The sequence below is a fragment of the Etheostoma spectabile genome, chromosome 14, assembly GCF_008692095.1.
Source record: "Etheostoma spectabile isolate EspeVRDwgs_2016 chromosome 14, UIUC_Espe_1.0, whole genome shotgun sequence".
NCBI classification, from domain to species: domain Eukaryota; kingdom Metazoa; phylum Chordata; class Actinopteri; order Perciformes; family Percidae; genus Etheostoma; species Etheostoma spectabile.
This window is the reverse complement of record NC_045746.1, coordinates 2,959,728-2,975,946: the sequence shown is the minus strand read 5'-3', so window position 1 is coordinate 2,975,946 and position 16,219 is coordinate 2,959,728. Positions and strand designations below refer to the sequence as shown.

The window sequence follows — 16,219 nt, the reverse complement described above, 5'->3', positions numbered from 1 at the left end:
GGTCGTTCCAGACATTGCTCTGAGGAACCGTGGACTTTGATTAAAAAGTTGATTGTAGAGGGGAAAACATATAAAGAAGTGCAGAAAATTATAGGCTGCTCAGCCAAATTGATTTCAAATGCCTTGAAATGGCATCCAAAGTCTGAACGATGTGGGGAAAAACGGTCAGCTACCATTCGAATGGATGGAAGAATAGCCATTTTGGCTATTCTAGTTACGATCAGAAGAAGGCTATAAGATAGAAGCCCCCGCTAATAATAATAATGAATTATAATTAATAATTTAAATCTATTTTTATTTAATAATTTATACTGTATATTGATCCCAATAAGGAATTACAATTTACACTTTGTTTAGTAATCACTACACACAGGCCTGAAATACACACACATGCTTAGGTCCTATTCATGCACAAATGGAGAGATGTCAGAGTGGGCTGCCAGTGCTGGACCTGAGCGGTTGGGGGGGTGCTCAGGAGGTGAAGTAGCATCTCTCCAGCCACCAATCCACACTCCGTACTTTGGTCCGTACGGGGACTTAGACCAGCGACCCTCCGGTTTCCAACCAAACTACCAAAGGACTGAGCTTCTGCCACCCCAAAGTCCCATTGCTGAAAAAAAGACATGTACTGAATAGGTGGAAATTTGCCAACGGACACATTGACTGGCCAAAGGAGAAATGGCACAACATTCTGTGGACTGATGAAAGCAAAATAGTTCTTTTGGGGTATAGGGGCCGCAGACAGTTTGTCCGATGACCCCCATGCTCTGAATTCAAGCCCCAGTTCACTGAAGAGACAGTAAAGCATGGTGGTGCAAAAATCATGTTATGGGGATGTTTCTCATACTGTGGTGTTGGGCCTATTTATTGCATTCCAGGGATCATGGATCAGTTTCAATATATCAAAATATAAAATAAGAGGTCATGTTGCCTTATGCTGGAGAGGAAATGCCTTTGAAATGGGTCTTTTAACAAGAGCAAAGTCTTGGTTCCAGATGAACAAGATTGATGTGATGGAGTGGCCTACAGCCCAATCCCCGGACCTCAATCCCATAGAACACTTCTGGGGTGACGTCAAAAATGCTGTTTCTGAGGCCGAACCCTGTAATGCAGAAGAATTGTGGAGTGTAGTTCAATTGTCCTGGGCTGGAATACCTGTTCACAGGCGCCAGAAGTTGGTCGGCTCCATGCAACACAGATGTGAAGCAGTTCTCAGAAATAATGGTTATGCAACTAAATATTAGTGCAGTGATTCAAAGTAAAGCAAACCCATGAGACATTTTTTAGTTCATACAGTAAATGTTTGAGTTTGTAAATAACAATGCAAAGTTTTTTTTTTTGAACAGCCTTATATTCCTTTTTTTTCACTTTCTGTAAAAGGTGTAACACAAACTTGATCTGTTTTGGTCATGTTTTGATTTGGAATTGAATGTGCAGTGTTCCCAATGCATTGATATTATGGAATTTAATGTAATTCTAAGAATTTTGACCATTATTCATGTTTTTAACACACTGCTATTGTTCTGAATACAATTGTATACTGTCCAGGCAAACCCTGCACTGCTTGTGTTTGGCCCCAAGCAGGCATCTGTGAGTGTCTGTGTGTGTATTGAAGTGTGTGTGTAAATACACTGAGCTGACATAGGCAAAAAGCTGGTGGGGCTGAAACGCTGAACAGGGTTTCCTCGAACAGCTAGAAGAAGAGTGGGAGTGCCATAAACCAAGGAATGTTGATACTTCTTCCAGATTTCTTAAGGCTTTCCTGTGCATCTGTGACTGTGTGAATAAAAAACTAAACATCTGGACATGTCACTCCCCTCTCTAACACATACTTATTAGTTTGGTCATTCATTCTGCAGCTTCTCCCTCAACTCCCTTGTCTAAATGGAGCTTGAGTGAATGGAGGGGCTAAAAGCCTGAACAGCAGCAGGACTCTGCATGATTTACATTACAGAATGAACACCGGACTTGCATTTATTTATTTAACATTTTTTAATAAGGAACCTTTTTATGAACAGGATATACGCTGTAACTAATTGCTTTATCAATGGTTTATGGCTAACAACCCATTAAAACAGCAGCTTTAAATGTTAATAAGTCATTAATAAGGTTTTTTTAGAACAAGCCATTGAATTCTTTGTTATATCTCTTTTTTGCAAGCAACATATTGTATTTAAACTACTACACTCATTTGTTAACTTTAGTTACTTAACCAAGTTACTGAACAACTCAGTTACAACATTTAAATCAACTAATACATTATAAGGTATTATTATGGCTTGAGTTAAATTATTATATTTAATTAGCCCCACCTTTACCAGCTGTGACATTAAAGTGATATACACTTTATTGGGTCCAGGGTGTGTGTGTGTGTGTGTTTTGTGTTACCTCTGCAGATGGGCATTGACTTAGATTGCAATCCTCTGGTGAGCCGGCAACAAGTTAAAAGAGGGGAAAAACACAATTATTCAAGGACACTCCAATCTTCTTTATAATTGTTTCAGTGTACAGAAAGTTGTCAGAATGAAATCTGTATCATACCACTGCATACATTTTACAAATAATATCAAACTATAATCCTACTATGATGTAATGACAAGATCAACTGACCAATGTTTATCTAGCTTGGTAGTTCTTCAATCGAACCACTTTCCTAGATCACCATGCATGGGTGTAACTACTCTCTAATTGCTGAGACACAAAAAAGGTACACTTTTGTTTTGGAGACACCTTAGAGCAGAGAGAGACACTGTTGGGTCTCAGGGTGAGTCCAGGATAAGAACCGTTAAATAGACATTGTTGCTTCCTGATCCAATATTAACAGTAGCCTTGGAGACAAATCCATGGGGGGCATTGTATTAAAAGATCCACCGCTCACTCTGTGTGTGTGTGTGTGTGTGTGTGTGTGTGTGTGTGTGTGTCAAATTATTAGATTCCATTAGTGAAACTAGGGTACCTTTATTGTTTCTAGAAGGTTTTAATAATCTAAGGAGTTTACTTTCTAAATACACAACATCAGGGCTACATTGTGGGTTTGTTAGGCTTATTTTTTTTTTTTTTTTAAATTAATATAGGCCTTTTTACTTTTATAAGTTAGTGATTTTATTCCCTGTAAACACATTATTTGGAAAATCTTGGATAAATATAGTTTTGCTTGTTTTCTGCTATAGCCTACTCACTGTCTGACCTCTTTCTAAGAACATGGCACAAGTAATTCAGTAATTTAAACAATATCACGTTAAATAAAAATTAAAAAAATGAATCACCAAGATGCAATATGAAATATGCAGCCATTCTACTACAAAGACTGCTTAAAACAGCCACTGAACACAACATTTGTCTGTAACGATACATCTACAAGAGAATAAAGTAACCAGTAAAGTCATTCAGCTAGCTAACGTTTTAAGTTAGCGTCATAATATGTTAGCGGCCTTATTTTCTAACATGAATGACTATCGTTAAACATAAGAAAACATGGCACCACAAATGAGAAAAAAGGAACATAGATGTAGAGGGCGTTTGTGCACTTTTCTCACCTGTAAACACAGTAAAAGGGCCGTCATGGATGAACATTGGCTTTCTTTTTTGCTATCATGGTTCGCTCTCGTGCTCAGGCCATAGACTTCCTTCTCGTAACCGCACCAGTCAGTGACTAACGTAGCGAAGTCACTACTGCCACCTACTGACAAAAAAGAATATCGGCCAGAGCTCCTGCACATCACAGACAGTTAAAGCTGCACGTGAGCAAGTCAGTTTCTTCTTCTTCTTTAACTTTTATGGTTTTCTAATGTCTTTCATGTGACACACAGCGTTTTAATTAACAATGTGATAAATGATGGCAAAATAATAATACAAACCAATAGAATACTAAAAAAATCACTCACATAATCCTAATTAGGTTACTATATAGTCCAGGGTGCGACATCAGCATGGCCATTTCAAACCCTTGTAAACTATTAGGCTATTTACCACCTTGAAATGAAGCAATGACTAGGCCTACTTATTGCGACCCCTCCACAGTTGCTGCAGGAAATTCTATGTAGATGTGTTTTTCGCCTTTACTCTAGGCTACTTCTGATCATCTCAAAGCCCCTCAAATGTATCTCACAGCCCTTCGGGTCTTGCTTTATGTTAGGATGGGAACCAGTGCCATGCCACCAGGGTGCTCCTTCAGGCTTGTCATTATCATGTTTAGAGCAGTAGGCTACCGTCTGTTAAGATTTCTCTTATGGTCAGTTTCTAGTTTCTAGTGATAGATGACAAGCACCTGTTTGTTTCAAAAGTATGCTGCTTAGTAGATAAGCCATCAACGAGACAATATTCAGTCATTCAAAATATTTTATTTTGTCGGCAAATTCGCTCCGCTTCCGGTAGCCTATTTATCTTTCTTTAGCCGTCCAACTTGACGTGTATCCATGGTAACCACTGTAGCTACACCAGGTCCGGTCATCTCACGGCGCATCCTGTTACCTTTTCTAGAAGCTAACAGCCGAGGAGATGACAGCAGCGACTTATAGAGAAACAGAACTGAATAAAAAAATAAATTTAATAAACAAGTTGTTTTAGTTCGTGTTGTTTTGGAGAGTCATGACACCCTCACAGAAAGCCCGGTATGGATGCGAAGCGCCACGCAACACTAAATGGAGAATAGCAGGTGAGTCGATGGCCTGAACGAACGGATTTTACTTAACACTTTACTTTTAATAAAAACTTTACTGAGTGTTACAGTCAAGACTCTTGAATACAAATAATACTCTGTCTTTAAACTGAAATGGCTAAAGCTGCGTAGGTAGGCCATTGACGAGCAACATTTAAGTATGTTAAAGATTGGGGCCTCAGTTGCCTCATGTAAAATATTGTGATTTATGATGTGTTATCACTAGGCCTATAAGAAGAAGAAAAGTAAAGAAGGAGAAGACGGGTCTTGAAATTATTGTCAATCCCCCCACCACACACACACACACACACACACACACACACACACACACACACACACACACACACACACACATAAAGACCCTCTGAGGTCCAGAACCCCAAAGAAAGGGCTCATTCTGTCTTCCTTGACCGGGCACAGCTGGCTCTTTGTGAGTTGTTTAAGCTTAATGACATGATGTTTTCTATGTTACTGTGAAAATCTAGTGTGTTGTGTGTGTGTGTGTGTGTGTGTGTGTTGGGTGTGTGGTGTGTGTGGTGTGGTGGTGTGTGTGTGTGGTGTGTGTGTGTGTGGTGCCGCTGCTCATCTAGGAGGATATACTGTCTTGTCAAAAGGGGGGATGGTCATGATAGAGAGGCTTGTGTTCTGTGTGTCTTTTCATCTTGAAACAAAAGCGACCCCCCCAACTGGATAGCATCTCTCTTTCTCCATAGTGCCAGAAAGTGAAACGTCAAAGATGTTGTGTTTCTCTAATGCTTCATTAATCATGCAGATTCAGCTGAGCCCTAAACAGGTCAAGCAAGCTTTTTTCAAGTGTGTGTGTGTGTGTGTGTGTGTGTGTGTGTGTGTGTGCTCAAGTGTGTGTGTGTGTTGTTGTGTGTGCGCTGTGTGTGGGTTTGCATGACTTAAGGTAGCCTAAATAATTAATTCGGTGGAGCAAGGTGCTTGAATAATCTCAAATGGCCTTTGCACTCCATGTGATGGAAAACACTCAAATCTGATCAGCCGGATTTGTTTTCACACACGCGTGCACACTAGCACAGGATGAGGAACTGGTGTTGTTTTACTTATTGAGTTTTCCTTTGTATACAAGTTTTGAAGAAACAATGTGATGACATCAGTGCTATTGAGGACACTTTTAATAGTCTGTCTCATTTTCTGTCTTTGTGCTTTCACCCCTGTCCTCCATTTATCCCTGCTTCAGCTCCTCCAGTCCCCTTGTTGAAGCATGCTGGAGGGGCACCCCAGCCATGGCCCATTCACCCCCACCCTACGAGACAGGTCCACAGGTCCCATTTCCTTCCTCTTCCTCCTCCTCCTCCTCCTCCTCCTCACCTCCCTTTCTTCCACACCCGCCATGCAGAAGAGAGCGCAGAGAGGCCCCATCTGGTCACCATCATCCGCCCCTGTGGTCAAAGCACACTGCGCAAGGTGAACTCAATATTTACCACTTTTACTTTAAAACAAGGTACAGTTATATTTCCTGATCAACTAAAATTGACAAAGGACCCTAAACCCCAAAGGGACTTTCCAACATAAATGATCAGCCAAAAAACATTTAGTCATTTTATTTAGATAATTTTTGTGAGTATTTTGGCCTTTAACCAATAGGACAATTTTAGACTGGAAAGGGGGAGAGAGAGGGGAAAGACATGCACCACAGGTTGGGCTACAGGTTGAAACCAAACCCTGGGCTGCTGTGGTAAGGACTGAGCCTCGGGATATGGGGCACACGCTCTACCAGGTGAGCTACCAGAGCGCCCCTCTAGAGTTACATGGGAAAGGATTTCATAACTTAACTGTCATTTTTGTCTCTGTTTTCAGGTAACAGTGCTTTTGAACCGCAGAGGTGTGGTGTCCTTTGAGCAACTGCTATTAGATATCTCTGAGGCATTGGGGTTTCCGCGCTGGCACAGAGCCAGAGTCACACGTCTCTACACGACCCACGCGCGAGAGGTGAGTCTCAACCACAGTCACATACACTTTGAGGCAGAAATACCCAGATGGATGTTTTAACTATTCTTAAATTCTTCCCAAATTCTCTTCAATATGTACATTGGACCCAGGTTTGCTGTAAGGTACTAGGAATAGGACTCATGTAAGCACAAAATCCAAAATAAGGGCTTCAATATTAGGTATTACAACAAGACACACCTTAAGGCCCTTTTCATGTCAGTTGCTCGATACAAATGTTCAATTAAATAGCTCGAGCAAGTTGACACACGGTGGACCTGGACCTTTCGAGGCCCCTGAAGTTATGGGGCCCCAGGGCATTGTCCGTCTTTGTCCCAGTTGGTAATCTAGTTTTGGGTTTACAACACCTAATGCACTGATCCTCAGTTGACAGCCATCTATTAAGCGGGTCAAATGAATTGAAAGGACAGCACAGGCGGCTGAAATAAAGGGATATGTAGATACTATCCCAATGAGAATTTAGACATTTTCATGTTCACAATTTGCATGCAGGGATGCTACAAAACTCTTAAATGATGGTTGAAAATGAAATTACCTTGGGGTTGCAGGTGAAAGTTGTTCTCTCCATGGAGCACCACTTGTGGAGAGAAAATATTCAGTATTACAATAAATTTAAACTATATCTGCACTCTGAGGCTAAGCCACTCAAATGTTCCTCTTTTGGCTGTTATACAGCCCTAGATAACTAATGCTCCTTGACATTGTATTTCTGGAGAACAACTTTCTTCACCACTCTCTCATATTAAACTAAAAAAGCAAAAAGAATCAATTGTTGACCTTTTTTGAAACTCTGTGTGCTCTAGGTTGACTTTCTTTTATAATACATAAAACAATACATTACAACATTACAGTAAATTAAAAGACTGGGGGAAATCCTAAAGGTTAAAAAAAAAGGTCAAACAGGAGTCTTATGAAATTACGTTGTGGTCTGATCACTTGCCCGTTTTTTTTTCATAGGTGAAAGGTGTATGTGATTTCTTCCGAGGTGAGGTTGCCTTCCTGGCATTGGGGAAGGCTCGTCCAGAGCTCAGCAGTGTGCAGGAAGCTCTAGAGGAGCTTTTTCCAGAACATTCCCATTACCAGGCTGACGCACTACGGGCCTGGGAGAAAAGACTTCGTCCAGCGCCAGATAAATCAGCTAAAGCTGACAGTGGATACAGTGAGGTAACGAACAGCAGCAAGGAACAAACTAACCAAGAAACACATCAGGACAAAAATACACATGTCAAAAATCAGCTGCCTTACCATATAGGCACACACCAGCCTGGAAATTATGACTCAGAAGTTCAGAAGTGTCATAAAAAGAATTCATGCAGAAAACCTGCTCAGCTGCCTAACCACCTGCAGAGACTGCATGTGAGAGGTGGGGTCAGAGAACAACAGCTGTCGGTCATTGGTCCATTTAAACATGAACAAGGTCTTAGAGAAGTAGACATAACCTCTCCTGCACTGTGTGAAGACTGCTTAGCAAGGAGAGTTAAACATCAGGGTCCAGAACGGCTCAATCTACTGTCAGGGAGGGTCCCACTTCCTCCTGTGTTGAGGAAGCAAAAAGGAACTTCCTATACAGAACTGGAAGTGAAAAAATTGCACGTTCACATCAGCCCTCCACTTCCTCAGCCAATCAGCAGAGATGAGGAGAAGAGTGTTGCCCAATTGTTTTCAAATCCACTTCAAGATGTGGGTCAGGTACACAAGGACATACAGCAGAGGATGAGCTTTGACCTTTGCTCAGACAGCAGTGATGTCCCCCTGGCGGATATCGAGCAATACTATGAAATTGGACGCGTGGTTGGAGATGGCAACTTTGCAGTAGTGCGAGAATGCCGCGATCGTGACAACGGACAAATCCTGGCAGTGAAGATTGTCGAACGCTCCAAGCTGATTGGGCGAGAGCACATGATGCAGAATGAGCTGAGCCTTCTGGGTAGCCTCTGTCATCCTCGCATAGTGCGGCTGTTTGCGCACCACCACACGCACACTCACTCCTACCTGGTGATGGAGCTGGTGAGTGGGGGGGATCTGTTTGAGGCCGTCAGTGAGAGGGGGAAGTTTCCAGAGGCAGAGGCAGGACTGATGGTGTCAGATGTGAGTGAAGCACTAAACTACATCCACTGCAAAAGTATTGTCCACCGAGACCTCAAACCAGAAAACCTACTGGTGAGTGTCAGTGTGATTTGAGAATTACATTTGAATTTGAGTCTGATGGCATTGAAAACGTTTAGACAACCTGTTTTTATATATATATATATATAAAAACAGGTTGTCTATATACATAGTGTTTTTTTTCTTCTTTGTCTCATAAAATCCTATATCCAAAATGGACCTTAGAAGGCTATCCATAATGTTTTTTTATTATATTCTATCTTCATTGTTACTTTGGTAATAGTGTAATTAAAGGCAACAAGGCAGCCAACTTTTATACATCTTCTGTCTGGACCTTGTTTTAAAACTTTGGCTGGCCGGTCAAACTGCCACGTTATGAATTTGTCATACCAGTACAATTGATGATATTGCACTTAATCTGGAGTTACAATTAATATCTCATAATATAAACTAAGGACAATATTTTGCAAAAAACAAAAATGCAGGAATGTGTCAGTAACACAAGTTTTTATGGCAAGCATGAGGGTGCCCCTGGAGACACCTCCAAGCCTGACTCAGTTTCTGTCTGTGTTTTGGATTTCTTGTTTCTCTCACTCAGATAGAGCATGTTGTTGCTGGCATCTGTAGGCTGAAGCTGGGTGATTTTGGTCTTGCCATGGTTGTGACTGAACCAGTCTTCACCATATGTGGCACACCCACGTATGTAGCCCCAGAGATTCTCTATGAGACAGGTTAGTATTGCTTGCAGCATAAATTACTGCTTTGCAAAAAAGGAATGCTTTTTACTTTTAAATCTTTGTTATATCACTATATAAGGGTGTTTCTTATTTTAAACTCTTCCTGAAACTTCTTTTCATCAATTTGAAATCTGAATTTGAGAAATATTTTTAAAATTAACTGTGGTTTGACCAAGCAGGTTATGGAGTTGCAGTGGATGTATGGGCTCTGGGTGTAATTCTCTACATCCTGCTGAGTGGATTTCCCCCATTTCGTAGTCGGGATCGAAACCAGGAAGAACTGTTTCAGCTAATAAAACAGGGACAACTCCACTTTCTGTCCCCATACTGGGACCCAATCTCAGAAGGTAAGAAGTACAGAAAAATAAAAGTGTGCAACCACAAATGGCTCAAAAAATAACACAAAAAATATAGTTTCCTTATTATTGTGTGTGCAGAAGCCAGAGGCCTTGTCAGAGCTCTGCTTGAGCCAGATCCCAAGGTGAGGCTGACAGCACAGCAGACCTTGCTCCATCCCTGGGTGAAGGCTATGGCTTCACTTTGCAGGCAGAGGGCGCTCACAGACAAGACTCAGAGGGACACCGCAGATACTGGAGCAGAACCAGACAAGTCCAGACAAGTCCAGAGACTAGCTCAGACCAATGCAGCCAAAACAAGGACAGACACAACACCAGGGAACACCAACATTGAGGGAAAGGTCACACATAAAGAGTTCAACAGACATGATGAGAGACAAGCTGAGATGAACACAGGAAAAGAACAAGATGAGAACAAACCACTACGGCAACAATCAAAAGAGACAAGTACAGTTCTCACCATATCTCCCCAGCTCCAAGTGCACACACCTTCAGTGGCCACACTTGGTCAACAGAAACCAGAGTGCATCTCTACAGGCTCCAGTTCACCCAGCGGGGATCCCAGCACGCCAGAAATGCAGGATCCAGGTCACCCAGGCTGTCATCCTGGCCGCCCAGCCAGCCCTAGTGTTGAACTCAATCATCTTGGTGCACCCCCGGCCCAATCTGAGTTCCCATCCCAGATTAGGACACAGAACAGCCAACAGCAATCACCTACATACTCACCAACTTCCACCAATACAGCGCGACAAACCACAGCAGGTCACTTAATGGAATGTCACTCATCCTCAAACCCAGCAGCAGCTTCTTCATCTTCTCACTCTCTCCATCAGCAGAACAACTCTATCACAACCACTGCCCAAAATCACCCATCTGAAAACTATGACAAGCCGAATGCTTACACCACGGCCACCCACTCTCCCATGCAGTCTTGACCTCGATGTCAATCTCTTGTTTCACTGTGCGATTAGATTAGGGTCATCACTTTCATTGTTCCGGACAATCCCACTGATTTCCTGGCAGTGGAATCCTTGAAGGACCTGCAGATGATATGATTTACTCTCTTGGGAGTGAGGTCTGATTGACAAGGCTAGATAAATCTCTTAAATGTGTGTAATCCATGTATCCTGCAATCACAAATTGATGATGAGGTGTTGTGTAATGAAATGTAAGGTATGAAGAGGGGGAAGTAGTTTAGCACTATGTTGAAGTAAATTGGAATAGAGGTGATTAAAGGTGCTCTAAGCGATGTCACACGTGTAGACTAGAACATTTTCTGTCATATACAGTAAACATCTCCTCACTATCCTCATGCCGCCTGTCCCCAGAACACATAGTAAAAAGCCGCAGTCTCTGTAGACAGCCCGGGGACTACAAACAACAAAAACAAACTGTGCCCACCTGCACCACAAAGCATACACAAACAGTGTTCCAGCGTTCCAGCCAATAACCGACAAGAAGTATTTGGGCGTTAGGGCATAGACAGTTAATGAAATGGACCAACAGATCCTGTTGTTCTGGACGGAGACCAGTGAAGGAAAATAGAAGCACTTTTCCGGTGATGGCTAGGCGTGACTGCGCAGCATCCAACTGAGCTTGATGACGTAGATGTGATGTGGGCAACGTGTCTGAAAGTCTTCTGGTAGCTGTGCCAAGAGAAATCTCAATCATTCCCAATCAGCAGAGACGGAGAGAGAAAGAATATGTTAGGAGATAACATAGACAGGCTAATTACTACTAACTAAAATTCTAGTTAACATTAGTAATTAAACCTAAACAGCTGATGTAAGTCCAAACTGTCAGCGAGAGTGTCCTGGCAATACGGTCTCCTGTGCACGGAAGCACAGAAGGGAGGGGGAGGGGACGGGATGAGGAAGAGGGAGGGGCAATTTAGACTTGTTTTGTTTGAAAATATTTCTAACGTCAACAAGAATTAACGTCACCCAACATTGCTTAGGGCACCTTTAAGTGGGACTCAATTTTGATTTAAACAGATTTGAGGTTTGTCATGTCTAATATTGTGATGTACTATGCTATATACCTTTTAGTTCTCTGAAGTTTTTTTGTTTTAATAGTTATATATATTTTTTCTGCAAGCCATGTTTAACTTTGAGAATATGATATGTTATCGTGTCTTCCATTGCTAGTGGTAGCTATTTTTGATTGCTTGTGTGACGATACTAATCAATCCTCCTTTTATTCCCCATGAAGACAATTCCTAGAAATCTGTGCTAGGATCGTTTATCTAGCAACATTTGTTTACTATACGTTCATAAACTAAAAAATATCTGTACTTTTTTTCTATAGTCCAAGTGAAAGTCTGCCATATTTACTAAACTCTTGAACACCATATTTCTGACAATGTGTTTATTGTACGTATTTTTTTACTGGGTTGGGTTGGCAACAAACAACAAAAAACAAACATTTAAATAAATAATTCTGGCACTGTAACCCTGTGTTAATCAACAGCCAGTGAATTAGCAGTCTGTGGTAATATTTAAACACATTAATGTGTGATAAGATACAGTGAATAATAATGGGAAAAGCCCAGGATTTAGCACACAGTGTGACCACATACTACTGGCTAAACTGGTGTGCATAGCTGTAAAGGTATGGCTCCACTGCCAGTCCACACAGACCAAATAAGGCATATCTGGCTGTCCAATGGGAGTGGTTAGTCTCGCCCCTCCTGAACACAGCTGACACATTGACATCCTGCCCCACCTAACACAGCCCCCTATCCTGTACACAAATGCACCCCTCCCAGCCCCTAAGGTTGCTAAGCCACATATATGGGGCGCTGAAGGGGTAAATAAGCGTATGAATGCTTCTGACCTAGTATCAGTGGCCAAGGTTTAGGCTTGCTTCAATCACCCTGTTTTTTCCTAGTTTAATTATTTATGCTTTATTTAACATTCTTCAAAACACACAGACATAGGGGCACAACCAGTTAAACCACTTTGATAGATTGCTGCCACAGGGCCATAAACAAGGCAGCGGAAAGGTGTTTTTATCAGAATCAGAACCAGCTTGCGAGGCCAAATAAGTGTAAAAGTGTCTTTTTGTTGCTCTCAGAGTACATACACATAGACATATGGCTGAAAACAAGGACAACAAAGCTGAACAAGGTACACATAAGCATTTGACTACTATGTATAGGTTTGTATGTAAAAAAGTGTATATATTTAAAAACACACACACACACACGTAAACGAACAGCGGAGGATTGTAAACAGTAAGACAATAGGGCAATGCAAAAAATGCACATTAAGAATGTATTGTTATGAAGTTTAGTGACGGTGTTATTAATGTGTTATTGTGTGTATATGTGGTCCATTACATTGCATGTATGATGCATCCTCTGTTGGAGCGGCCTACATCTGTCGCATATCAGGTTTTGGTCACCTTTTGAGTCCTGCCATACACTGACCCGCAGGCGCTCACTACGCATGCGCTTTTAAAAACTCTTTAAATACCCCAAGTCATCTGCCACAATAAACATTCCGCTGTCAGCCAATCCACGGCTGTACTGAAGTAGTCACTGGCACATAGAGGCCGTTGCAGATACAGACAAAATATTTACTTTTAAATACGGTTCTTCTTGTATTTGCCACGATCGAGAACCTGTCTGAGTAATAACGAATTTGACCCGGAGTCGTAAAGGCTGTGCAGGGTGAAGTCGGGGGAGACGGACAGGAAAAAAACAAAGATGGCTGTGTAGCCAGAGAGACGAGTCCCAGCAGAACTGTCTCTAGCCGCAGCTTTAATCACCGACAGGTCCCGTGGGTCCCGTGGACAGTCAGCCGGTACCGAAGCAGGGACGTTTGATGAGCAGCCGAGCTGGGCCGCTGGTGTAGCTACATCGGTGTAAGCTGCTGTCATTGCGAATAACGGCGTCGAGTGTACAACAACAGCTGAGAGACGCCTGAGTTGTTTTTGTTCTGCAAGGGGAGAGGACTGCTGTGTTTGTGTCAACGTAGCTAGCCGCATAGTCTGCTAGCCTCACTGTAAGTCAACACAACTAGTCAACGCTTTGCACATGATCTCGTTATTACACAATCATTGGCTTGTCAAATTCCAAGTGCGTAACGTTAAGTGGAGCGGGGCATTAATACCGATAATAAGTTAGCCTGCATTCCTTTCTGACAGCCTGCTGCCGTAGCGTTAGCCTTGCTAACGTTAGCTAACGTTATCTGTCAGCTGACCGTTAGCTTGACAGGTTATAAGCTAACCCTGAGCTAACCTGCTAATATTTCGGGCTCAGTCTGCTCGCGGCAGGTACATCTCAGAAATTTCTAGACATCATCATGTCTTCACTGGAAGAGAGAGACGGGGGCGTTGTGGCCGCCCCTGGCTCCTCCTCAGCCGGTTTGGGGGTCGGGGCCGTGGGGGCAGCGGTGGAGGCTGTCGCTGGGGTCGCAGCCATGCAGGAGGAGGTCGGGATACGACGAGAAGGGCCCGAGCCTGACCCAGACGAACCACCCAAGAAGAGGGCGAGATTGCCCGATGGAGAGTCAGGAAAGCTGGAGGAGAGACTGTACTCAGTGCTGTGCTGCACCGTGTGCCTAGACTTGCCCAAGGCTTCTGTATATCAGGTAAACATGGTGTCAATCACAAACCTTCCCCTCATAACCCTAAACCTACCGTCAAACAGCCTCATACTGGACCTCATACTCGCCATGTGTCCCAACCTCTGATCCCCAGAGTCAACCTGTTGAATATGGCCAGCACCATTTATTTTTAGTGATACTAGATACAACACAGGCCCCAAGTGTCTATGCTGCAAACTGAGCCATGAGGCTGAGAGACCAGACACACCCAGGCCAAGTTACCAGTTGTGCTGGCTCAAGTTTATAACATTATATTGTGAATTCTCCTCAAATAACCTCCAGCAAAAGCCACATCCCCAAACCCCACATAAGATATCCAAACCAAATTTGAATAATCTTTTGCCCTTCCCTTCAACTCACCCCAACATTCTCCTCAATGACCTCATACTGATCGCAAACTGATCGCTTCAATGTCAAGTGAACACATTTGTAATTAATAATTGTTCAGCCAGTCTTAAACGTTGACATGACCTTCATGCAGCACACATATTTCAAACAGTTGTTTAACATTTATTAACAATACTGTGTAAACACAAGTTGACATTCTTTCCGTACACAATATTCTCCCTTTAACATTGATACATATCTTAAAATGTATTACAAGAAGCACAACATGTCAAAAACATTAAGGCTGTTAATCCACATATCCCCCAAATTAGGTGTCTATTTGATAAATCACAAAATGGAACAAATTACGTTCACATTTTTGTCATAACAATCCACGAGAAAGTTACATTTTTAAACCTAGTCTTTTCCAGCTTGCACTTAAGCTCCAAAGTAATTTTTTTTCACTTAACCCATACTCTTTGTTTGACTGTTGCCTCAACTTTTCCCCCACCACAGTGTACCAATGGACACCTGATGTGTGCAGGCTGTTTTATCCACCTCCTTGCTGATTCTCGTCTCAAGGAGGAACAGGCCACGTGTCCCAACTGCAGGTACACCAAACTCCCTGTAGACATGAGCCCTTTCTGACCAGTGCACAAGGAAATACCAACTAGTTCAAAGTTTCAAAACAGTTATACTGTCAACAGACACTTGGCTACTCGGTGGGTAAAAAATCTCCAAATCTGTATTCAGATTTGATGGTAGCTAAATAGAGCATCAAAAAACACAAATCCGATGAGCTAAGGCAAGATTAGAATGATTTCAAACGGTAGAAAAAACATTAATGCAGTTAAGTTAATAAAGTTCTCAGAATCAAAATGTATTGTTACATTATTTTACTAAATTACTTAAGCATTTATCACTGATGCATGGCCACTGGAAAAATAACTTGTCACCAAATATTGAGAAAAGCATAACATAACTAACTATTCATGGTTGTGTCAAGAACTTACTACACATGTTATATATCCCACTGAACTGAGCTATGATATGTGTGTTTTTTGTGTTTGTGTAGGTGTGAAATCAGCAAGAACTTGTGCTGCAGGAACCTTGCAGTGGAGAAGGCTGTCAGTGAGCTGCCGACAGAATGTACCTTCTGCCTAAAACAGTTCCCCCGCTCCAGCTTAGAGAGACACCAGAAAGAGGAGTGTCAAGACAGGTATATACACCACACACACACACACACACACACACACACTCACCTTTACACTCACGCATCACACACACGTACACAAAAACACTTTTTTTTCCTAAGAAATCTCACATACTTGTAGTCAACACAAATGTTCAAATTAAACAGCTACAAACACTTTTTTCAAGCGAGTTTAGGCTCTTTCAGATTACAGATGAAAATGAAAGCTATAACAGTATACATAGAGATGTGTGTGTGTG

General features: G+C 42.1%; 3 protein-coding genes across 5 annotated transcripts in view; 2 read left to right on the top strand and 1 right to left on the bottom strand.

The window, feature by feature from the left end:
* Positions 1-3,596, bottom strand: part of fabp3 (fatty acid binding protein 3, muscle and heart) — a gene marked incomplete in the record, with an annotated part of 12,569 nt that extends 8,973 nt beyond the window's left edge. The window contains 2 exon segments of the mRNA XM_032534811.1: positions 2,389-2,423; positions 3,537-3,596.
* An 814-nt stretch (positions 3,597-4,410) lies between these two features.
* Positions 4,411-11,695, top strand: dclk3 (doublecortin-like kinase 3). Of its 2 annotated transcripts, none has more exons than XM_032534805.1 (7): positions 4,411-4,654; positions 5,862-6,088; positions 6,482-6,613; positions 7,589-8,719; positions 9,336-9,468; positions 9,654-9,821; positions 9,912-11,695. In XM_032534805.1, exons 1-7 carry the CDS (start codon positions 4,588-4,590, stop codon positions 10,763-10,765), a joined length of 2,712 nt encoding a protein of 903 aa, XP_032390696.1. In that variant the 5' UTR covers positions 4,411-4,587; the 3' UTR covers positions 10,766-11,695. The 2 variants fall into 2 exon arrangements, with proteins under 2 accessions (XP_032390696.1, XP_032390695.1); XM_032534804.1 differs by having other exon boundaries at positions 7,589-8,791; positions 9,912-11,691.
* A 1,610-nt stretch (positions 11,696-13,305) lies between these two features.
* The window catches only part of zftraf1 (zinc finger TRAF-type containing 1), a 5,298-nt gene continuing 2,384 nt past the window's right edge, over positions 13,306-16,219 (top strand). The window contains exons 1-4 of one of the 2 annotated variants that reach the window (XM_032534809.1): positions 13,306-13,837; positions 14,095-14,425; positions 15,284-15,378; positions 15,843-15,986. In XM_032534809.1, coding sequence (XP_032390700.1) covers positions 14,138-14,425; positions 15,284-15,378; positions 15,843-15,986 — 527 coding nt within the window. In that variant the 5' untranslated portion in view covers positions 13,306-13,837; positions 14,095-14,137. Of the gene's footprint in view, positions 14,426-15,283; positions 15,379-15,842; positions 15,987-16,219 lie in introns of both variants that reach the window. The other variant, XM_032534808.1, reaches the window with a different exon arrangement.